Source organism: Mobula hypostoma, chromosome 1 (genome assembly GCF_963921235.1).
Source record: "Mobula hypostoma chromosome 1, sMobHyp1.1, whole genome shotgun sequence".
In the NCBI taxonomy this organism is placed as follows: Eukaryota; Metazoa; Chordata; class Chondrichthyes; order Myliobatiformes; family Myliobatidae; genus Mobula; species Mobula hypostoma.
The window spans coordinates 106,104,836-106,130,609 of record NC_086097.1 but is presented as its reverse complement, the minus strand read 5'-3'; the positions used below and the strand labels follow the sequence as shown (position 1 = coordinate 106,130,609).

General features: G+C 42.5%; 1 protein-coding gene across 2 annotated transcripts in view; it reads left to right on the top strand.

Annotated features, from left to right (window-relative positions):
• zfpm2a (zinc finger protein, FOG family member 2a) overlaps window positions 1-25,774 on the top strand; it is a 1,018,220-nt gene that overhangs the window by 983,040 nt on the left and 9,406 nt on the right. For both annotated transcript variants that reach the window (XM_063033489.1, XM_063033571.1), the window contains one exon: window positions 12,022-12,240. In XM_063033489.1, the coding sequence (XP_062889559.1) occupies window positions 12,022-12,240 (219 nt within the window). The remainder of the gene's footprint in view (window positions 1-12,021; window positions 12,241-25,774) is intronic.

Below are 25,774 nucleotides of genomic sequence, written 5' to 3'. Positions count from 1 at the left end.
GTTCAGCATCTTCACAGCTCCTCATAACATGAAGCAGCCCACATTCAAATGCAGCAAGTTACCCACAGTACCCCAGCCTGGTCTGACTGATGCCAAGTAACATTCAACATACAAATGCCTGGCAATATAATATCCAATAAGAGGAAACACAGCTATTATCCCTGATATTCTGTGGAACATTTGTAGAGCATAAAACATTATAGCACAGTACAGGCCCTTTGGCCCACAGTGTTCTGCTGACCTTTCAACCTACCCCAAGATCAATCTAGCACTTCCCTCCTACATAATCCTCCCTTTTTCAATCATCCATATGCCTATCTAAGGGCCTCTTAAATGTCCCTGTTGTATCTGCATCTATCACAATCCCTGGCAGTGCATTCCATACACTCAACACTCTGTGTGTAAAATAAACTTAATTCTGATGCCCTCCCCCCCCCCATACTTTCCTCCTATCATTTTAAAAATATATTAGCCATTTCTGCCCTGGGAACTAGTCTCTGACTGTCCACAATCTATGCTTCTTATCATCTTGTACACCTCTCATCCTCCTTCGCTCCAAAGAGAAAAGCCCTACCTCACTCAATCTATCCTTTTGAGACATGCTCTCTAATTGAGGCAGCACCTTGGTAAATCTCCTCTGCACCCTCCCTAACACTTCCACATTCTTCCATCACTGAATCCCCAACTATCGATTGCCTGTTATCAGTGACTGGAAACTGAACTTGAGTAGACAATCTAGCAATAAGAGCAAGTCAGAGACAAGAATCCTGTGGTGAGTAACTCACCTCCTAATTCACCTCCAAAGCCTGTCCACTACCTACAAGACAATTCAGCAGTTTTGGCGATATTCCAGAAGCTCAATACCCTAGAACACAGCAGCCTGCCTGAAAGGCACTCCATCCACAGGCATTCACTCACCTGACAACCAGAGGAACATCCACAAGCATTCACTCACCCGACAACCAGCAGAACGTCCACAAGCATTCACTCACCCAACAACCAGCAAGCAGAACGTCCACAAGCATTCACTCACCCTATTACTGCAGAACATCTACAAGCATTCATTCACCCTACTACCAGCAAAAATGGCAGCAGATTGTACCATCTACAGAATGCACCGTAGTATCTGTTTGATGGCTCTGGGCCTGTACTCACTGGAATTTAGGAAAATGCGAGGGGGATCTCATTGAAACCTATCAAATATTGAAGTGCCTCGATAGATGGAGAGGATGCTTCCTATAGTGAGCGAGTCTAGGAGTACAGCCTCAGAATACAAAGAGATCCTTTTGGAACTGGGATGAGGTGGAATTTCATTAGGGTGGTGAATCTGTGGAATTTGTTGCCACAGACAGCTGTGGAGCCAGTCACTGGGTGTATTTAAAACAGAGATTGATAGGTTCTTGACTAGTCAGAGTGTCAAATGTTACAGGGAGAAGGTAAGAGAATGGGGTTGAAAGGGATAATATTTCAGCCATGATGAAATAACAGAATAGACTTGACTGGCTGAATGGCCTAAATCTGCTTCTGCATCTTATACTCTAACTCACCATAGGCAGAATATTTGAAACTCATGGCCTCTACCAGCTCAAAGGATAAGGGCACAAAAGCATGGGCACACCACTTCCTGGAGGTCACCTTTGAAGCCATACACCATCCTGACTTGGAATGACTGTGTATCACCTTTCCTTTTCCATTGCTGGGTCAAAATGCTGCAACTCCCTCCCTGACAGCATTACGGATATCCCCACATGTCAAAAACTGCACCAATTCCAGAAGGCTGCAGCCACCTTCTCAAGGGCAGTTTTAGGGGTGGACAATTAAATGCCTGCAAAGCTCATGTCCCTTGAGTGAAAAGAAAAAACAAACACTTTGTTAGTTATGTATGTATGATAAGAATGTGTTATAGATTATATGATTTTACAAACCTCTGCATTTTACCTTACAAAAAAGCACCTGACAAATTGAGCAGTTCTCGCAGAAAATAATGCAAAGCAGAAAGATGTAATTCTCTTTATGATCAAAATTCTCTGTAGGCATTTTTGTGCAATTTTCATCATAGTCATAGAACACTATAGCGCATAAACAGGCCCTTTGGCCCATCTAGTTTGTGCTGAACCATTAATCTGCCTAGTCCCATCAACCTGCACCCAGACCGTAGCCCTTCATACCCCTCTCATCCATGAACCTATCCAAATTTCTCTGAAGTGTTGAAATTGACCCCACCACCCGTGACTTGTGCTGGCAATTCATTCCACGCTCTCACCACCCTCTCAGTGAAGAAGTTTCCCCTCATGTCCTGCTTAAATATTTCACCTTTCACCCTTAACCCATAACCTCTCGTTGTAGTCTCACCCAAACTCAGTGGAAAAAACCTGCTTGCATTTAGCCTATCTATAATTTTCAAATCTTTCTTTATTCTTTTGGGTTCTATGAAATAAAGTCCTAAACTATTCAACCTTTACCTATAACTCAGATCCTCAAGTCCTGGCAACAAACATCCTTGTAAATTTTCTCTGCATTCTTTCAATCTTACTTACATCCTTCTTGTAGGTAGATGACCAAAACTCCACACAATATTCCAAATTAGGCCTCACCAATGTCTTATACAATTTCCACATACATCCCAACTTCTGTACTCAATACATTGATTTATGACGGCCAATTTGCCAAAAGCATGCTTTACAACCCTATCTACCTGTGACGTCACTTTCAAAGAATTATGGATCTGTATTCCCAGATCCCTTTGTTCTACCACACTCCTCAGTGCCCTATCACTCAGTGTAAGACCTACCCTGGTTGGTCTTCCTAAAGTGCAACACCTCACACTTGTCAGCATTGAATTCCATCTGCCATTTCTCAGCCTATTTTTCCTGCTGGTTCAAATCCCACTGCAAGTTTTGATCATCTTCCTCACTATCCACTATACCCTCAATCTTGATGTTGTCCGCAAATTTGCTGATCGAGTTTAACACATTATCATCCAGGTCATTGATATAGATGACAAACAACAGTGGACCCAGCACTGATCCCTGTGGCACACCACAAGTCACAGTCTTCCAGTCAGAGAGGCAACCCTCCACTACCACTCTGTGGCTTCTTCCAAATGTCCACTGTCTAATCCGATTTACTACCTCATCTTGAATGCCAAGCGATAGAAACTTCTTAACAGACTTCCCATGCGGGACCTTGTCAAAGGCTTTACTAAAGTCCATGTAGACATATCCACTACCTTGCCTTTATCAACATTCCTGGTAACTTTCTCAGAAAACTGGTTAGGCATGACCTACCACACACAATGCCATACTGACTATCCCTAATCAGTCCCAACTATCCCTACTCAGTCCCAGACTATTCCCTAATCAGTCCCTGACTGTCCCTGATCGGTCCCCTGTCTGTCCCCTATCTGTCCCTGATCAGTCCCCTGTCTGTCCCTAATCAGTCCCCGACTGTCCCTGATCAGTCCCCTGTCTGTCCCTAATCAGTCCCCGACTGTCCCTGATCGGTCCCCTGTCTGTCCCTGATCAGTCCCCGACTGTCCAAGTACTCATATATCCTGTCCACTTAAATACCTTCCAATTACTTTCCCACTACTAATGTCAGGCTCACTGACATGACTATGATTTCCTGGCTTATTCTTAGAGCCTTTCTTAAATAACAGAACAACATTAGCTATCGTCCAATCCTCTGACTTATCACCCATGGCTAAGGATGTTTTAAATATCTCTGCTAGAGCCCCTTCAATTTTGGTACTCATCTCCCACAGGGTCCAAAGGCACATCTTGTCACACTCCGGAGATTTATCCACCCTAATTTTCCTTCAGACAGCAAACTCCTCCTCCTCTGTAAGCTGTATAGGGTCCATGAGCTCGCTGCTGCTTTGCCTCATTTCTATAGAATTTATATCCATCTCTGGAATAAATATACAAACGTTGTAGATGCAAAAAAGTCCACTTAAACCTCCTCCATCTCAATTGGCTCTTTACATAGATCACCATTCTGATTTTCCAGAGGACCAATTTACATAGAAACATAGACACTTAAAGCACGTTATAGGCTCTTCGGCCCACAATGCTATGCCAACCATGTAACCTACTCTAGAAGCTGCCTGGAATTTCCCTATCGCATAGCCCTCTATTTTGCTAAGCTCCATGTACTTATCCAAGAGTCTCTTATAAGACCCTATTGTAGTTGCCTCCACCACCTTCGCTGGCAGTACATTCCACACACTCATCACTCTTTGTGTGAATTTATTCATTGTTATCCTTTTGCTCTTAATATATCTGTAGAAGCCCTTAGGATTCTCCTTGTCTGCTAGAGCAACTTTATGCCTTCTTTTAACCCTCCTGATTTTCGTCCTAAGAGTTCTCTTGCATTTCTTATACTCTTCATTTGTTCCTACCTGCATGTTCTTTTTCTTCACCTAGGCCTCAATTTCTCTCAAGAACTAACATTCCATAAAGCCCTTGCCTTCTACTCCAACAGGAACAGACAAACTCTGTACTCTCAAAACTTCACGTTTGAAGGCCTCCCATTTACAAAGAACACCTTTTACAGAAAACAACCTTTCCCAATCCACACTTGACAGATCCTTTCTGAGACCATCAAAATTAGCCTTTCTCCAATTTAGAATCTCAGTCCGAGGACCAGAGCTATCTTTTTCCATTATTACATTATAGATCACTAGACGCAAAGTATTCACCTGTACAAACTTCTGTCACCTCCCAATAGGAGATCTCGTATCACCCTCTCTCTAGTTGGGACTTCTATGCACCGATTAAGGAAATGTTCCTGAACGCATTTGACAAACTCTTTCCTATCCAATAGAGAGCTAGAAGATTATAAGGCTAGCAGGAAGGAGCTCAAGAAAGAAATTAGGAGAGCCAGAAGGGGCCATGAGAAGGCCTTGGCGGACAGGATTAAGGGAAAGCCCAAGGGATTTTACAAGTATGTGAAGAGCAAGAGGATAAGATGTGAGAGAATAGGAGCAATCAAGTGTGACAGTGGAAAAGTGTGTATGGAACTGGAGGAGATAGCAGAGGTACTTAATGAGTACTTTGCTTCAGTATTCACTACGAAAAAGGATCTTGGCAATAGTAGGGTTGACTTACAGTGGACTGAAAAGCTTGAGCATGTAGATATTAAGAAAGAGGATATGTAGGAGCTTTTGGAAAGCATCAAGTTGGATAAGTCACCAGGACTAGACAAGATGTACCCCAGGGTACTATGGGAGGTGATGGAGGAGATTGCTGAGCCTCTGGCAATGATCTTTCCATCATCACTGGGGACGGAAGAGGTTCCAGAGGATTGGAGGGTTGCGGATGTCGTTCCCTTATTCAAGAACGGGATTAGATATAGCCCAGGAAATTATAGACCGGTGAGTCTTACTTCGGTGGTTGGTAAGTTGATGGAAAAGAGCCTCAGAGGCAGGATGTATGAACATTTGGAGAAACATAACATGATTTGGAATAGTCAACATGGCTTTGTCAAAGGCAGGTCATACCTTATGAGCCTGATTGAATTTTTTGAGGATGTGACTAAACACGTTGATGATGGTAGAGCAGTAGATGTAGTGTATATAGATTTCAGCAAGGCATTTGACAAGATATCCCATACAAGGCTTATTGAGAAAGTAAGGAGGCATGGGATCCAAGGGGAAATTGCTTTGTGGATCCAGAACTGGCTTGCCCAAAGAAGGCAAAGAATGGTTGTAAATGGGTCATATTCTGCATGGAGAATGGAAGAGTGCATGGAATGGGCTGCTGGCGACAGTGGTGAAGGCAGATACGATAGGATCTTTTAAGAGACTCCTGGACAGGTATATAGAGCTCAGAAAAATAGAGGGCTATGGGTAACCCTAGTTAATGTCTCAGGTAAGGACATGTTCGGCACAGCTTTGTGGGCTGAAGGGCCGGTATTGTGCTGTAGGTTTTCTGTGTTTCTATAAAGCCTCACTAGATGAGCTCTCCAGTCTGTCCTGACTGAGCACTACTGTGACATTTTCCCTGAATAGTAATGTCATCCCTCCCCCTTTAATCCCTTCTGCTCTGTCACTTTTAAAACAACAGCAGATCTGGAATGTTCAGCTGCCAATCCTGTCCCTCCTGCAACTAAGTCTCACTAATGGCTACAACGCCATAATTCCGTGTGCTGATCAATGCCCTCAGCTCGTCCGTTGTTTCTACAGTAGTTACTTTGAAAAATACGCAACTCAGAACCTTGCACAACCTTTTCATTGCTCACTTTGCATGTAGGTTTAACAACATCTATCTCCACAATGACGCCACTATCTGTTCTGGTGCTCTTGTTCCCAGTCCCTGCAACTCTAAACACCCCCCACCCCCCGTGGAGTACTAGCAAGTTTCCCCACTGGGATACTAGTCTCTCTCCAGTTCAGGTATAAACCATCCCTTCTGTTCCATCCCTTCTATGGAAGAGAGCCCAATGATCCAAAAATATGAAGCACTCCCTCCTGCCCAACTCCTTAGCCATGTGCTATCTGTATGATCTTCTTATTTCTGGCCTCAGTAGCACGTGGCATGGGTAGCAATTCTGAGATCACAACCTTGGAGGTCCTGTCCTTTAACTTAGCACCTAACTCCCTGAACTCATTTTGCAGGACCTTGTCACCCTTCCTACCCATGGACCAACATGGACCACAACCTCTGGCTGCTCACCTTTCCATTTAAGTATACTATGGACACCAACTGAGATATTCCTCACTCTGGCACAAGCTATCTGGAAATCTCATTCACATTCACAGAACCTCCTTTCTGTTCCCCTAACCAATGAAACCCTTATCACTATATCTTGTCTCTTCTTCCACTCCCCCCACCCCTTCTGAGCCACAGATCCAGTCTCAGTATCAGAGACCTGTTCGTTATGGCTTCTCCCTGTTAGGTCGCTCCCCCTCCCCCCAACAGTATCTACATAAAGTGGTACATTTTACCTTTCCCTTTCCTGAAAGTCACCCAGGTACTTGCCTCCTGCATCTTAGAAACATTGAAGAAAACCTACGGCATGATATAGGCCCTTCGGTCCACAAAACTGTACCAAACATGTCCTTACCTGAGAAATTATCTAGGGTTACCTATAGCCCTCTATTTTTCTATTCTCCATGTACCTGTCCAGGAGTCTCTTAAAAGACCCTATCGTATCTGCCTTCACCACCGTCGTTGGCAGCCCATTCCACGCACTCATCACTGCGTAAAAAAACTTACCCTTGATACCTCCTCTGTACCTACTTCCAAGCACCTTAAACTGTGCCCTCTTGTGCTAGCTATTTCAGCACTGGAAAAAAGCCTCTGACTATCCACACAATCAATGCCTCTCATCATCTTATACACCTCTACCAGGTCACCTCTCATCCTCCATTGCTCCAAGGAAAAAAGGCCGAGTTCACTCAACCTATTCTCATAGGACTTGCTCGCCAATCCAGGCAACATCCTTGTAAATCTCCTCTGCACTCTTTCTATGGTTTCCACATCCTTCCTATAGTGATGTGACCAGAAATGAACACAGTACTCCAAGTGGGGTCTGACCAGGGTCCTATATAGCTGCAACATTACCTCTCGACTCCTAAACTCAATCCCACGATTGATGAAGGCCAATGCACCATATGCCTTCTTAACCACAGAGTCAACCTGCGCTGCAGCCTTGAGTGTCCTATGGACTCGGACCCCAAGATCCCTCTGATCCTCCACCCTGTCAGTAGTCTTACCATTAATACTATATTCTGTCATCATATTTGACCTACCAAAATAAACCACCTCACACTTATCTGGGCTGAACTCCATCTGCCACTTCTCAGCCCATTTTTGCATCCTATCAATGTCCCACTGTAACCTCTGACAGCCCTCCACAATATCCACAACACCTCTAACCGTTGTGTCATCAGCAAATTTACTAACCCATCCCTCCACTTCTTCATCCAGGTTATTTATAAAAATCACGAACAGAAGGGGTCACAGAACAGATCCCTGAGGCACACCTTCATGCAGAATATGATCAGTCTACAAGAACACTTTGCCTCCTGTGGGCAAGCCAGTTCTGGATCCACAAAGCAATGTCCCTTGGATCTCATGCTTCCTTACTTTCTCAATAAGTCTTGCATGGGGTACCTTGTCAAATGCCTTACTGAAATCGATATACACTACATCTACTGCTGTACCCTCATCAATGTGTTCAGTCACATCCTCAAAAAATTCAAATCAGGCTCGTAAGGCATGACCTGCCTTTCACAAAGCCATGCTGACTATTCCTAATCATATTGTACCTCTCCAAATTTTCATAAATCGTTCCTCTCAGGATTTTCTCCATCAACTTACCAACCACTGAAGTAAGACTCACTGTTCTATAATTTCTTGGGTATGTCTACTCCCTTTCTTGAATAATGGAACAGCATCCACAACCCTTCAATCCTCTGGAACCTCTCCCACCCCCATTGATGATGCAAAGATCATTGCCAGAGGCTCAGCAATCTCCTCCCTAGCCTCCGACAGTAGCCTGAGGTATATCTCATCTGGTCCCAGTGACTTATCCAACTTGATGCTTTCCAAAAGCTCCTACACATCCTCTTTCTTAATATCTACATGCTCAAGCTTTTCAGTCCCCTGCAAGTCATCCCTACTATTGCCAAGATCCTTTTCTGTAGTATATACTGAAGCAAAGTACTCATTAAGTACCTCTGCTATCTCCTCCGGTTCCATACACACTTTTCCAGTTAGGGGTAGAAACATAGAAACATAGAAAATAGGTGCAGGAGTAGGCCATTCGGCCCTTCGAGCCTGCACCGCCATTTATTATGATCATGGCTGATCATCCAACTCAGAACCCAGCCTTCCCTCAATACCCCCTGACCCCTGTAGCCACAAGGGCCATATCTAACTCCCTCTTAAACATAGCTAATGAACTGGCCTCAACAGTTTGCTGTGGCAGAGAATTCCACAGATTCACCACTCTCTGTGTGAAGAAGTTTTTCCTAATCTCGGTCCTAAAAGGCTTCCCCTCTATCCTCAAACTGTGACCCCTTGTTCTGGACCTCCCCGACATCGGGAACAATCTTCCCGCATCTAGCCTGTCCAATCCCTTTAGGATCTTATACGTTTCAATCAGATCCCCCCCTCAATCTTCTAAATTCCAACGAGTACAAGCCCAGTTCATCCAGTCTTTCTTCATATGAAAGACCTGCCATCCCAGGAATCAATCTGGTGAACCTTCTTTGTACTCCCTCTATGGCAAAGATGTCTTTCCTCAGATTAGGAGACCAAAACTGCACACAATACTCCAGGTGTGGTCTCACCAAGGCCTTGTACAACTGCAGTAGTACCTCCCTGCTCCTGTACTCGAATCCTCTCGCTATAAATGCCAGCATACCGTTCGCCTTTTTCATCGCCTGCTGTACCTGCATGCCCACTTTCAATGACTGGTGTATAATGACACCCAGGTCTCGTTGCACCTCCCCTTTTCCTAATCGGCCACCATTCAGATAATAATCTGTTTTCCTATTTTTGCCACCAAAGTGGATAACTTCACATTTATCCACATTAAATTGCATCTGCCATGAGTTTGCCCACTCACCCAACCTATCCAAGTCACCCTGCATCCTCTTAGCATCCTCCTCACTGCTAACACTGCCACCCAGCTTCGTGTCATCCGCAAACTTGGAGATGCTGCATTTAATTCCCTCATCCAAGTCATTAATATATATTGTAAACAACTGGGGTCCCAGCACTGAGCCTTGCGGTACCCCACTAGTCACCGCCTGCCATTCTGAAAAGGTCCCGTTTATTCCCACTCTTTGCTTCCTGTCTGCTAACCAATTCTCCACCCACACCAATACCTTACCCCCAATACCGTGTGCTTTAAGTTTGCACACTAATCTCCTGTGTGGGACCTTGTCAAAAGCCTTTTGAAAATCCAAATATACCACATCCACTGGTTCTCCCCTATCCACTCTACTAGTTACATCCTCAAAAAATTCTATGAGATTCGTCAGACATGATTTTCGTTTCACAAATCCATGCTGACTTTGTCCGATCATTTCACCGCTTTCCAAATGTGCTGTTATCACATCCTTGATAACTGACTCCAGCAGTTTCCCCACCACCGACGTTAGGCTAACCGGCCTATAATTCCCCGGTTTCTCTCTCCCTCCTTTTTTAAAAAGTGGGGTTACATTAGCCACCCTCCAATCCTCAGGAACTAGTCCAGAATCTAACGAGTTTTGAAAAATTATCACTAATGCATCCACTATTTCTTGGGCTACTTCCTTAAGCACTCTGGGATGCAGACCATCTGGCCCTGGGGATTTATCTGCCTTCAATCCCTTCAATTTACCTAACACCACTTCCCTACTAACATGTATTTCACTCAGTTCCTCCATCTCACTGGACCCTCTGTCCCTTACTATTTCTGGAAGATTATTTATGTCCTCCTTAGTGAAGACAGAACCAAAGTAATTATTCAATTGGTCTGCCATGTCCTTGCTCCCCATAATCAATTCACCTGTTTCTGTCTGCAGGGGACCTACATTTGTCTTTATCAGTCTTTTCCTTTTTACATATCTATAAAAGCTTTTACAGGGTGACTACTTCCCTGTAGTTCCTGCCTATCATTTCCTCATTTTCCTGTCATTGAGAAGGTCATCGAGCTGCAGATCTGATTTTTTAACATGGGCTCTAAGGGGCTGAAGCTCAGTGCACTTTGAGCAGATGTTGCTATCAGGGAGAGTGAATGTCTCCCAAGGTTCCCACATCTCACTCAAGGAACATACCACTAACGTTGGACCCATTCTCAGTGCCCTGCTATGTAATTACTGGGAAAAAACTTACTAGGAATTTATTTAGAGCCTGTGTGTGTGATTGTCCAAGCCTGTTCTTACTGTAGCTCATTGAGCCAGAGCTGGTCCACTCTTACACTGTCCCACTCCAACAATGGCAGTTCTACTTACACCTTCCTTCTCTTTATTGGCTCATCCCAGTGAGACTTGAAGCTTTCAAATGGCTCCCACCCTGCAAGGTGTTGGTCTCTCATTCGCTACTTCAAAGCAGAGACTCACAACATCACTTGCACAATTGATGTACAAGGCCCCCTTCATGCTGTGTGTTGAAAAATAAAAGCAGGCAGAGGCAGAGAAAGAAATCTGGCCCTTGCCACTTTCGTTCAGAGTTATTTGTTTTTATTCTCTTGTTATTCATTGATTTTGAATTTCAGTGGTCAGGTGATAAAGGAATCTCAACAAACAATTTTACACTTGTTTTTACTTCCTTTTAATTTCGGTGTACCTGCAGAATCAGATGGTAAATATTTAACTTTGTCCGGAGGTGCGTTGGGGGGGTAATATGAGAAGCAATAAAATATTGACCATCAGCAGTAAAAGTGCGACTTCTCATATACCCCTGACAAAGTTAAATAGTTGCCTTCTTCAATTTAAGTATTTGGCCATGTCTGTTTCGTATACAACATCCACTTGATTAAATTCTGAGAAGTAGAAAGCAAAGGACACATGCTAAAAATCTAAAGGAAGAATGAAAAGTACTCTTTCATACAATAATTCGGTGCTTCAGACATTTGCAATCAGCTCTGTTCCTTCCAGCTTCAAGATTCAAGATTATTTATTGTCATTCTTCAATATTTGACTGTAAAGGAGAACAAAACGATTGTTACTCCAGTTCCGCATAAAAGTATAGGGAACACAATAAAAATAAAATGGGCCCACCCTGATCATGAAGGCTCCCCAAAGTATTTTGCAAGTTTTAGTATTGGGAAGTTATAATGTCATGCTCAAAGATTAGTTAATTCTGAAACAACAGATCATTCGGTTTATATTATATTATATTTTAGCAGGTAGTTGTAATATAATCAAAATTCATCATTTGTGTTGAACCTGTTGTTAAATAGAAAAAGATTGTTCTATTATTTGGAAAAGTGCATCATAGACACAGATTGCAACATGTAACATCGTTATCATGAACACAACTACCTGATTTCATTTGCAGTATATTATGTGTTCGTTTAATGCAGAAGACATCTTCCCATGCAAATCATGTGGAATTTGGTACCGCAGTGAACGGAACCTGCAAGCTCATCTCATGTACTACTGCAGTGGGAGACAAAGGGAAGCATCTTCACTGCCAGAAGAAAAAGAAGCTGGTCCTCTTCAGCAACCATGTTCTTACCCACAATGTAACAAAAGCTTCCCCAATGCTAGAGCTCTTGAAATTCACATGAATTCACATAGTGGTAAGAATCACCATGGGATAATTTAAGCTTTACTGTCAGTTCGATAGCGCAAAATTTAATAGACTGGACTGAAGTGACAGGTTAATTTAGCATTTACAATCACAGCTCTCAAAGATGGTAAATAATTTGAACTGTACTACTGTCCAAAATATTCATTATAAAAGACATTTAAAAATGCAACATTGTGCTAATTGTAGAAAGTGCAGTATCTTTACTAAAGTCTTATCAGCGTAGAAGTACTTGTGCATGTGATATATAATTGACTTAAATTAATTTACTACCATGAAAATACCTCTGGAGCAAACGGTATTTGCCCAGCTAAGTTTTTTATTCCCATTAAAAAAGAAGTAAAGAAACAATGATTCGTAATTGCCACTGTAAATGGTACAATTGCATACACGTTGACAATAATTCAATTAAATATAAACAGCAAATCAAGATTGCTACACCTTCAATTTCCTCACAAACTGAATTGCTGATCTAACCAGTATTGCTGTGGTTATATTCAGTGGGTGAATTGCCTTGGCTATATTCAGTGGCTGAATTGCTGGGGTTATATTCAATGGCTGAATTGCAGATCTAACCAGTATTGCTGTGGCTATATTCAGTGGGAAGGCCAAATGCACAAAGAGAGGGAAATCAGTAAAAGAGCCAAATTCAAGCTGTTCCTGCACAGCTCCCTGTGGCTGCTTTTGAAATTGTATGCATCAGCAGCTGCTTTGAGACCCATGAAAAGGAGGACAGAGAAAAAGAACAAGAGGGAATGTTCACCAAATACAAGTACATTTTATGTTCTAACCAACTGAGTTTTCTTCCAGGTTTCCATTTTCATTGTAAATTTGGTGAGATTATTGTGAATATAAATTTCTAGCTACCTGGATCATTTCATTATGCTTCTCTGAATCAGTAAGAGATACAATGGATTTCTTATTCCCATCTGTCGCATAATTGATCTAAATGGAGAGAACTAACAAGCAGTAGGAACAGCACGGTAGTGTAGTAGTTAGCAAAATCGCTTTACAGCAGCAGCAGCAATCACCAACAAGGGTTCAATTTCTTCCACTGTCCGTAAGGAGTTTGTACATTCTCTCTGTGACTTTGTGGTTTCTTCTAAATGCCCCAAAGTCATATGGTTAGGATTATTAAATTGTGAGCATGCGATGTTGGCGCCAGAACCATGGCGAGACTTGCAAGCTGCCCTCACCATAATCCTCGCTGACTTGCTTGTACACGAACAATGCATTTCACTCTCTGACAAACCTATATAGCGGTGACAATTTAAAATCCACCCAAAATGACGCAGCAATCGAACCATCTGTAATTAGTCACTGATATACGATGAGTGTCATTGGGTTGATGTAAGCCCAAAATTACCTTACTAATTTGAGTGGTCGTGGGATTGATATTGGGCTCCAGAGAGGGGTATTAGATGTGCCCATCTGGCGGCTGATATGTCTGAGAAGTTTAAAGTTTGGTCTATTCATGTGCATTCACTGAACTGTTAATCAAACTGATTGGAAACTCAAGGGGAAGCAGCTGTCCAGCCATTAGTAGCAAGGCCAGAGGTATGGACATTTGGCAAAGTCCCACCTGGGAGGCTGGTCATGAAGGTTCAGTCACTTGGCATTCAAGATGAGATAATAAATTGGATTCCATATAGGCTTCACAGGATAAGCCAGAGAGTGGTAATAGATAGTTGCCTCTTGACTGGGGGCTTGTGACTAGTGGTGTGCTGCTGGGATTGGTGCTGAGTTCAGTGTTATCTGTCAGCCATATCAACAATCTGGATGATAATGTGTCAAACTGTATCAAAAATTTGTAGATAACACCAAACGTAGGGGGACGTAGTGGACAGGGAAGAAGGCTATCAAAGCTTGGGGCAGGATCTGGACCAGCTGAAAAAATGGGTTGAGGAATGGTAGATTGAATTTAGGGCAGACAAGTGTGAGGAGTTGCACTTTGGAAGGACAAACCAGGACTTCAACAGTGAATGGTAGGGCACTGGGAGTGCAGTAGAACAAAGGAATCTGGGAATACAGATTCATCATTCCTTGAAAGTGGTGTCACAGGTAGAGAAGGTCATAAAGAGGGCTTTTGGCACATTGGCTGTAATAAATCAGAGTCCTGAGTTGGGTGTCATGTTGAGGTTGGATAAGATTTTGGTGAGGTTAAATTTGGAGTATTGTGTGCAGATCTGGCCATCTACCTACAGTACTCAACTGAGACTTAGGGAAATAAGATATCCTGAGGATACTGAGCATGAGGCACTCACCATGGTGCAAAGTATTCCAAACTCTTGATTGCAGGAGATTGAAAAGATTTCTACTCAAAATGAGATAATGCAGTGCTGAAAGTGGATAATTCAGACTGGATTGAAGGAGGCACATCATATGGCTGAACTAGATCTCAAATCACGTGCCCTTCTGAAAAATAAACTGGGCCGTCAAAGTGACTTGATCTTCTGAGGGAAAAGGATAACATGATCAAACACATTCACTGCTCATACCACAACCTGAGAGAGGGTATTTGCTCACCATTGTGAAAGGTGAAATCAGGGTATGTGCATGGAATGTAGATATCTGAAGAAGAATGAGACTGAAGCATTTTCAAGACTCAGCCAGAACTGTGCAAAAGTCAGGTCAGCTCAATGTGGATAAATAGATTGGTGACACCTGATTATTTTTCAGTTTTTGATAATCATTGGCCTATGCAAAGAACAGTATGGCAGAGTTGGCATTTCTAGACTGCCCATCACAGATTATGGGCTGCAAATCATAGCTGGCAGCCTTCTGAGGTTCACAAACAATTGGTACCCCAGTCACCCAAGAACATCACCTTACTTTCCACAGGGTAGTGGAAAGACTAGGAAAACTATGGCCAAAGAACAACGACGTGATCGCAGTTAGACACCCCCCCAACCTCCACTTGAGCGATTCTGCAGTGCTTCAACCAAGAAATGATGAGAAGAGTGTCTTGGTGGCACAGCGTGTCTCAGTGGTGCAGAGTGTCTCAGTAGCACAGCTACTTACGACAGCTCGGAGTGTTAGAGTTCAGAGTTCAATTCCGACATCATCTGTAGAGAGTCTGTACGTCCACCCCATGGAATATGTGGTCTTTCTCCAGTTTCCTTCCAGAGTCCGAAGATATACTAGTTAGTAGGTCAACTGATCATTGTAAACTGCCCCATGATTAGGCTAGGGTTAAATTGGGGGTCAAACTTATTCGTGCTCTATCTCTAAATAAAAAGTAACTAAGTGGCATGCAAACTGGAACTCTGCTCCCAATAACAGAACTATAGTTCTAGATATGGAGACAGCAGAAGAAGGGTACATTTCCTCAATGGAAGTGCCAGAGATCTACTACTGCCAAGAGCTGAAGACACAACGTGGATGAACAACACAGACTAAAACTAGATGTGGCTGCAGTGGTGATGGTGGTGGTGGTGGCATCTGTTAGTCTCACGAGACCATGGATCTGCACCTGGAAAGTCTTGCTTCAGTCTGTGTAGGTAGAGCAGCGTCTGTTGTAGCTGTAGAGGCCCACTCAGGAGTGACAGTCTCAGCTTTAGCGACTGCACTTGAAGGCGCTGTCCTCCAGTGTTGTCTTGGTGCTGCTTTTCCGACGAGTGCGCTTTTCTTCAGCAGCAAGCCTCAGCTTCTCTTCACCCCTTTTTAGACCTCTGTGTAGTTCCAGCCTCCAGAGAGAGCGATCGCTTGCGATGTCCTCCCACCTCTCGACGTTCATTTTCAGTGACTTCATGTCTCTCTTCCAGACATCTTTGAAATGAAGAGAGCCCTTGTGCTCTCTTGCCAGAGGCCAGTTGCCCATACAGCAGGTCTTTCGGGATCCACCCGTCTGACATGTGGTGTACATGGCTCAGCTAGCAGAGATGGCATTGTTGGAGCAGGGTGAAGTGGCTGCCTGAATAAAAACCACATCCCAAATTAACCAAGATCACAATCGAGAATGGTATCTGATATTGGAGGAATACCTGAAAAAGACTACCAAAGAGTATTTCTGACAGAATAATAACAGACTGTGTACTTCCAAGCATGTAGATAATAGCTGGGCAATAGGTCTCACAACCAGTCCAGTCCAGATCTAGAAGATGTTCTTTAACCCAAAGAACTGGAAGAAATTGTACCAAAGGAAAGTATCTAAGACCATAAGACAAAGGAGCAGAAGTCGGCCATCAGTCCCACTCCCCCGCCTTCTCACCATAACCTTTGATGCCCTGGCTACTCAGATACCTATCAATACCTTAAATACACCCAATAACTTGGCCGCCACTGCTGCCCGTGGCAACAAATTCCATAGATTCACCACCCTCTGACTAAAAAAATGTCTTCGCATTTCTGTTCTGAATGGGCGCCCTTCAATCCTTAAGTCATGCCCTCTCGTACTAGACTCCCCCATCATGGGAAACAACTTTGCCACATCCACACTGTCCATGCCTTTCAACATTCCAAATGTTTCTATGAGGTCCCCCCTCATTCTTCTAAACTCCAAGGAATACAGTCCAAGAGCGGACAAATGTTCCTCATATGTTAACCCTCTCATTCCAGGAATCATTCTAGTGAATCTTCTCTAAGGATTAGTTATAAACACAAGAAATTCTGCAGATGCTGGAAATCCAAAGCACCACATACAAAATGTTGGAGGAACTCAGGTCAGACAGTATCTATGGAAATGAACAAACAGTCGACTTTTCGGGCCAAAACTTTTCCTCAGGACTTAGATTAGTTATATTTTCATTACTGAAGGACCAAACCAACATAAATGTTGTATAGAATATTGTGTGTTATTATTGTTATCTGAAAGTGCCACATTATCAATTTTATTATGTCACCAGATACTAACAGTGTTGCTTCATAAATGTTGAGCATGGAAAGGTGCAGAGTCTGCATGCTTTGTGGAAAAAGCCAAAGTTGAATATGCTTTCTTGAAATTAAGCTCTTATTTAGTTTGATAGAATTCATCTTTTACTAGTTTGAATTATTGATAATTTTCCAGAGCCTTAGATAAATTCTACTTTATCAATGTCCTGATGAAGGGTCTCATCTCAAACCTTTAACTTCCATAGATGCTGCCTGGTCTGCTGAGTTCATTCAGCATTTTATGTGTGTTGTTTGGATTTTCGGCTTCTGCAGATTCTCTCTTGTTTGAAACTACTTTCAACAGTTTTTAATAAGGTCATAAGTCATTATTCACACTGCATTGAAGCATTTTCATTAAATTCACCCAAACCCCCACTTATTGCTCAAAACTATGCCTTCTGACTCCATGAGCAGATTACCTATGGAAATGAATAAACAATTGATGATTCCCTTGTTCATTTGTCCCTCCCTCCAGCACTTACCCCTGCAAATGGCCTCAATGCTACACCTGCCCATACACCTCCTCCCTCACCTCAATTCACTGCCCGAAACAGTTCTTCCAGCTGAGGCAACACTTCACCTGCAAAGCTGCTGGGGTCGCCTACTGTGTCCAATGCTCCCGATGAGGCCTCCTCTACATTGGTATGACCCATCATAAACTAAGGGACAGCTTTGTTGAACACCTCTGCTCCCTCTGCCAAAACCAGAACTTCCCAGTGGTGAAACATTTTCAAAAGTTCAAAGGTCAAATTTAATGTCAGAGAAATGTATACAATATACATCCTGAAATGCTTTTTCTTCGTAAACAGAGAGGTGTCTCAAAGAATAAACGCCCAGTCCTCCCCCTCCTGCACGTAAGCAGCAGAAAGCAACGATCCCCAATCCCCCCACCAGCAAAAACAAAGCGCATTGGTACCGTCACTGAGCCCAAGCGTGTGCTAAGCAACAGAAAAGACACAGACCAAAGTTACTGCAAAGACTTTTCATTTCATCCAACATTCGACAAACCTCAGGTTCTCTCTCTCCCTGGCAAGGGAGAGGGAGGTGTCCCCCATTTTCACAGCAAGTGGGAGACATAACAACAATTACATATTAGCGGTTTACAATGTTAAAAGTCCGTTTCGTCACTTTTTTCGAGCTCTGTGTCCAAAGATCGCAAAGACCTCGGGTCTTCGGGCCCACGGAGAAAGATTTTCTGGCCTACCCGACGACACACGAGTCTCCTGCCGTGATGCCGACCCTCGATCCCCCTGCCTCCAGAGCCCTGAGATCTTAGGCTTCCAAACATGATCAAGACTCTCAGGCCAAACCCTTGGCATGTCGAATAATAGCCAGTCATGGAACCCCGAGGATGGGTCCCATTCTTGCAAAGAACAGAAGCCTGCATGTAACTACAGGTCAGGGTCTTCAAAAGAACCCTGGAAAGGTAAAATAAAGATATTAAAGGTGGAAATAGAGCTGTTTCCGAAGACGCAAGCACTGTTAATTCTGAATCCCATTCCCAGTCCATGTCTTCCTCTTGTGCAAAGATGAGCCCACACTCAGGGTGAAGGAGTGACACCTTATATTCCATCTGGGTAGCCTCCAACCTGATGGCATGATTATCGATTTTTCCTTCCAGTAAAAAAATTCCCACCTCTTCCCCTTCCTCTATTCCCTACTTTTACCTCTTCTCACCTGCCTATCACGCTGAGTCCCTTCCTCCTTCTCTTTCTCCTCTCTCCTCTCCTATCAGATTCCTTCTTCTCCAACCCTTTACCTTTCCCATCCACCTGCTCTCACCAGCTATAACGAGATCTTGAGTTGCGAGTATATAATTATTTGTTATGTGAGTCAGGCCAGGTTGAGAAAGTGACTAAATAATCATATTGGACTCAAACCAAACTGTAAAGGTAGGGTTCTTGATGAATCTTCACAGGATACTGGTTTTGCCACAGTTGAAGTGCTGCATTCCTTTCTGAGTGCCAAGCTTCAGGAAAGATGCAAAAAGAGTTTTACCAAAATTAATCCATACATGCATGATAGATTGGAGAAGCTGAAGTTATTTTCCTGGAACAGAAAAGGCCGAAAGGAAATAATTTGGCATTGTGAAGGGACTAGACTGAGCAGACAGAGTGAAAATATGAGGACACTGGAAATGGCTAGAACCAGGAACCAGGAATGCACTGTCAGGGGAACAGGGAAGGCATATTTAGTCATGACATTTAAAAGGGAATGTAATAAGTATTTGAATGGTAAAATCTGCAGGACTATGAGGAGGTGGAAGGGAACAGGTAGATTGATCATGCATTGAGCTGGACAGCTTCACTGGGCAAAATGGACACCTTCAGTCATGCAACCTTTTCATATTTCTGAGATAATTATTCAAATCTATGAGTTTATAAAGGCTTCACACCACTTAATGTGGTCACCATACAGTACATTTATTCAATATACATTTATTATCGAAGTATGTATACAGTATACAACTCTGAGATTCGTCCTTACACAGGCAGCCATGAAACAAAGAAACATCATGGAGCCCATTCAAAAAAACATCAAGCACACAACGCGCGATAAAAGAACATTGTGCAACTGGCAAAAAGCAGGCGAACAACTCATAGAATGTCAAATATCAAATCAGCAGTCCAGTAGTATTCAGTTTAGTTCAGTTCAGTGTCACATTGCTAGCCCACTGCAGGCCGCAGAGCAAAGCAATCTTCACCAAAATGTGCCTGTCCGCATCAATCGCCTGATCAAACCACTGAAAAACAGCCAAAAAGAAGAGGAAGCAGTGTCCAGAAATACATACAACATGAACCTCAGAGTTCCCCAAAATCAGTCCACGGCCTCACTGATCAAGGTGCATCCCAAGACTCCTGAACTTTCCTCCAACAACAGCAAGTGAGAGGGAGAGGAAGTCTGGTCAAACACAGGCAGACTGTGCCGTACACCCAACCGTCCTCCTCTCTTGGCCTCATCAACTTTAACCTTGCTCAAGGCCTCATTCGAGGAAAAGCAATGGAGTCAATCATGGGTTCCCACTCTGTCTCCAGGCTGCTAGGCTTCCAGGCTACACAATCCACTCCAAACCTCACCAAACTCCCTCGAGAACAGCAATGTACCAGATCACTCAGTGGGCCCAAACACACCACCAAAATGTAAATCACAGCTTCCAATCACATGCAGCTTAGCAGTAGAATCATGCTTGAAAGAAGTAGTTTTGTGAACTGTCTGCGGGATGTCGCCGTTGGTCGCATTGTTTGCTGGCGCCATCTGTGTAATAAAGCAAATTCTATCCATCTTTCCCTTGTTTAACCAAGAATTGATTAATACGTGTTTTCTGAGGCTGCATAAATTGTATTTGCAACAGGGTTTCCAGAGAAATGTTTGCTTCTTGATTTTTGTAGCCTTTATTGATGTTTTTGTAGAAAACAAAGAAACATCAACTGAGAAGATGGTTTTGCAAAAAAGAGCACTGGAAAGTGCTGATGTTTTGCAGGCAGCTCCGAAGGGAACACTAAAATATTTCCATGTTTACTTTTAAAAGCTATAATCTACAGCCATAATGGTTGCAGGATCTAACAATGCTTTAAGTCATTCTATCTGTGCAACTAAATTCCCACCTGAATGAATTTACAACTACCAGGCAGACCTGATAGACTCTGCAGATCACACCACACCCAGAAAGTGAATACAGCAGCGGGAAACTTCAGGGAGACCTCCATCCTGCTAGAAAATGTGGTTGCTGGGGAGAATTTCAGGTAAGTCTTGGCTTGAGACCTAATCTTCCGAGCAACTTCCTAGTTAATTTGCACTGGAAAACAAGATGTAAGACTAAAGACCAGAGGGACATGAAGGACTGCTATGTATTCTGTTTCACAAAGATATGACCCACCCGGCTCTCAGGACTTGGCACTCCAGCCAGAAAGTTTCACCATTCATTCCATGGATTGGACCACTGCATCAGGTGAAGCCAAAGGCAGCAGCAATTGCTTCTTAATTAACTTATCATGATATTCGGACGTGGCTGCTCTGTCTCAGTCTCGCTGGAACATCAGGCAGTCAAGCATCATCCATACCACCTGCCAAGGGAGTTCTTCACCAGTGTCACGAATACTCTGTATATCCCACTGCAGGGAGGCCCGCATCTGACATTGCAGAAATTGAGTACCGTGATTAACATCCCTGACATCACGTGGGCCTCAACCAGGCTATTGTGAAGTATCCTCTCCCAAACTATGACCTAAATGTCACCTGCAAAACTAGAAGCCTCACAATACTCAGCAACTGTCACACCACCATCAGGTGGCCTGCTGAGCCATCCTGTCTGCACACCTTGGCAAATCTGGACAGCTGGCCATGCTTTTACTTCCTGCGTACAGGCAGAGGAGCATATACAGGATTGCCTTGAGTCGGTGAACTGCACCAAAGATCAACGTTCAAGGTAAATTTATTATCAAAGCACATATATGTCACCATTAACAACCCTGAGATTCATTTTGTTGCAGGCATACTCAATAAATCTATAGAATAATAAATAACCATTTCAGAATCAATGGAAGACCACTCAACTTGGGTGTTCAACCAGTGTGCAGAAGACAACAAACTGTGCAAGTACAAAATGAAGGAAATAATAAATAAATAAGCAATAAGTTTCAAGAAGTGAGATAAAGAGTCCTTGAAAGTGAGTCCATTGGTTGTGGGAACATTTCAATGATGGGGCAAGTGAAGTTATCCCCTTTGTTTCAAGAGCTTGATGGTTGAGTGGTAATAACTGTTGCAGAACCTGATGGTGTGACCATATTCAGGGATTTAGAGAGTTTAGAGATTTAACAATATGGCGTAGTAACGTGCCCTTCCAGCCCAACGAGTTTCTTTCGCTCAATTATTTCACCCATGTGCCCAATTAACCTAGTAACTCATACATCTTTGGAAACTAGAGCACTTGGAGGACACTCACACAGTCATGGGAAGAAGGTACAAACTCCTTACAGAAAGCAGCAGGAATTGAACCCAAGTCACCTGCACTATATGCACTACGCTACCATGCCATCTAGTACAGTATGGACAGATTAAACAAATCTGCCATAATTGTCACTGATTTCATCAAGACCTGTATGACCAAGTGTACGTCCACAAAAATAAATTAAATCTTCCCATACCCTACATGAACCCAATTTGTAGTCTGTGATGTGCAAGACTGGCAATCCAGAGACCTACAAGAAGTCTAGGTATGACCTCTGGAAAGCTATTGTTAGAGCAACTGAGCAATTTTGGATGTAGATGGAAACACAAATGGATGTTTGGCAGCTTATCTGCCAAAATCTTCTACAAGGTGAATTTGAACACATATTGATGCATTGCTCTCTGATGAGTTTCTGTGGGGGTTAAAAATATAGTAAACCCCAAAACCTAATCGTACATCCCTGGGTTGTAAACTTGGGATGACATCACTGTTAGGTTTTGGGGTATCATCTCATCATTGCTTGAGATAAACCATGAAAACCAGAACAAAGTGAATCAGCATCTTAAACATTTCTGTGTATCCAAACCCTACAACAGTCCGTGAATCACCCTTCGGTACTCCAACGTGCCTGCCCCACCTGCCTTTCTAGTATCATACAAATTCTAGTGTATCACTCATGCTATGAGTGTTTTCTGCCCATGTTGAAATGGTGGTTCTAAGTTTTGCACATTATGCCAAGCACATTCTTTAAAATTGTTGATATGCACCTATTCTTTACTAGAAGGATCAACTTCCAAGTTCTACATGAAGTCACTTTCAACCTTACAACGTGACACCAACCCCATCCATCAATCTTTCAGTTTCTCTCATAAGGATTTCAGCCAGGCCAGGCCAATTAGTCTTTTCTGACACAGTTACTATCAGTCATCAAGCAGAACTGGTGTACATATTATTTTTTGACCTTTAGGAGCTAGTACAGAGCTGTGCTATTCCCCAGCCTGACTGCAGCACACATGACTAGTGAACCATAGAGTGCAGTTTTCCCTGACACAGGTCCAACCATCTCATAGAAACATAGAAAACCTACAGCACAATACAGGCCCTTCAGTCCACAATGCTGTGCCGAACATGTACTTACTTAGAAATTACCTAGGGTTAGCCTTAACCCTCTATTTTTCTAGCTCCATGTACCTATCCAGGAGTCTCATAAAAGACCCTATTGTATCCGCCTCCTCCACCGTCACTGGCAGCCCATTCCACACACTCACCACTCTCTGTGTAAAAAACTTACTCAACATCTCCTCTGTACTTACTTCCAAGCACCTTAAAACTGTGCCCTCTCCTGCAAGAGAGGGGAGAATGATAGTGTTACAATGTCCATTTATGAGCCATCAGCTGTGATTGAATAGTTGCAAAAGTGCATAAGGTATGAGATATCCATTAGCAAGGGAGTCCAACAATCTGGACAATGTTGGACACAAAAATTTATATTGAAGTAATTAATATGGTATAAAAACAAAGATGTCAGTTGTACTGACTGAAATTATTGTAAAAAAAAATCTGGCTATACAAGAAAAAGCCTGCTCATCACTAAGCACATCTACAAGGAGCAATACCACAAGAAAGCAGCATCCATCATCGAAGACCCCCACCATCCAAGCCATGCTTTATTATTGCTGCCATCAGAAAGGAGATTCAGAAGCCTTTGGTCCCACACCACCAGATTCAGGAACAGCTTTAACCTTCAACCATCAGTCTTCTGAACCAGCATGGATAACTTCACTCACCTCAACACTGAACTGATTCCACAATGAATGGACTCACTTTCAAGGGCTCTACAACTCACATTCTCAATATTATTTATTAACTATTTATTTTTAATTTTTTTTGTATTTGCACAGTTTGTCTTCTTTTGCCCGTTGTTTGTCCAATTTAGTGTGTAGTTTTGTTTTTTTTTGTGTTTCTTTGTATCTACTGTAAATGTCTGCAAGAAAATGTATCTCTGGGTACTACATGGTGACATATCCGTACATACTTCGATAATAAATTAACTTTGGTCTTCAGTGAAGGAATTTGTAGTCTATTTAATATTTCAGTAACACTTGAGTACTATTCTAAGTGTGTTGTTTGATTGTGTATTCGTGTATGTTTACATAAGTCATATGTAAGTACTTCACTAAAGTGAAACTAAGTACACGAGTATCTGCTGGCTCTTGTGTTTTTTTATTCGATTAGTTTTTGGAGTTACAAAACACAACAGTTCAATGAGGTAGTTGTAAAACAAACCTGAGATGACCACTGACCTGTTGAAACACAGCACGTCCTTTTTTCTTCAGAAAGGAGGAGAAAGAGACAGTTGAATTTTTAAAAAGCCAGAAAACAAACTAAGTTAACAAGTAACAGGTATAGCCACAGGTTCATAAACAGTGAGTACCATGTGGTAATAATCATTTTTTAAAAAGCAGAAATAGCTGGCTGTATTAGAAAAATACATAAGTTTCATTGCACAACAGGTAACTGGATTATGTATATTGAATGAATTAAGCAAATGAAGTAGCCGATGAAAAGTGAACACCAGTGTTACTGAGTTTAATTAGTGGAAAAGAATACGGTGTTCTTAGAAGTTTAACTGCTCGAACTAAACCAGCCAAAATGAGCTTTGCTGATATCCTGAATTTAATGCAGGATTATTTAGAACGAAAATCATTGTTGATTACAGAATTTCAGGTTTCATAAGTGGAATCAAGAGGAAGGGGAGCCTACTTAAATGTATGTGGCAGAATTGAAGAAGTTTTCTGAGTATTGTCATTTCAGTGATGCACTGAAAGATCATTTATTTTGTGAAATCTTTCAAAACGTTAAGATACGGCTCCTATCTGAAGCACAACTCACATTTAAGAGGGCAGTTGAAATCATTGTTTCAATGAAAATGGCAACCAGAGACCCAATTGAGTTGCAGTCAGGAATGAAGTGAACGTGAATGAAATCCCAATGCCTAAACAGAAACCTGGCTGGCCAAACAAAATTGTGGCAGGGATTCAACATACTCACGACCAATGCAGGATTAAAGGCAAAACTTGCAGAAAATTCCATAAAGTAGGACACATACAAAGAGCATGTCAGGCAGACAAAAATAAATGGACTGCAGAGGGAAGATAAAAAGTTATGTTGCAGTTTCAAACAGAGCACTAATCTGCATGCTATTGATAAAAAAAATCTGATAATGATGTGAGTGACTCAGGACTGAGGAGCCTAGAGATGTATAATGTGAAAACTAACAATAGACAAGCAATATGGCTTACACTTACACCCAAAGTGAATGGCAAATTAATTAAAATGGAATTGGACATTGGCTCAGTTGTTTCAATCATTCCACAAAATGAGTTTGAATGGCATTTTAAAGATATCAAAATGAAGCCCTCAGATATCCAACTAAGAACTTATACTAGAGAAAAGATAACTTCTTTGGGAATGACATTTGAAACAGTGAATTTGTAGCAACAACTAACAAGCCACATTGAGCTTGTATGTAGTAAAAATAGGAGAGCCAGTTTTGTGGGGCCGTGAGTGACTGACAACTGCAACTTGATCAGAGATCCATCCACCATTTACATGTGACATCCCCTGTAATAGTCAACTGAAAGCAAATTAAGAAAGGTACTGGATGATACCACAGCAGTGTTCAAGGATGAGATTGGAGAACTCAAAC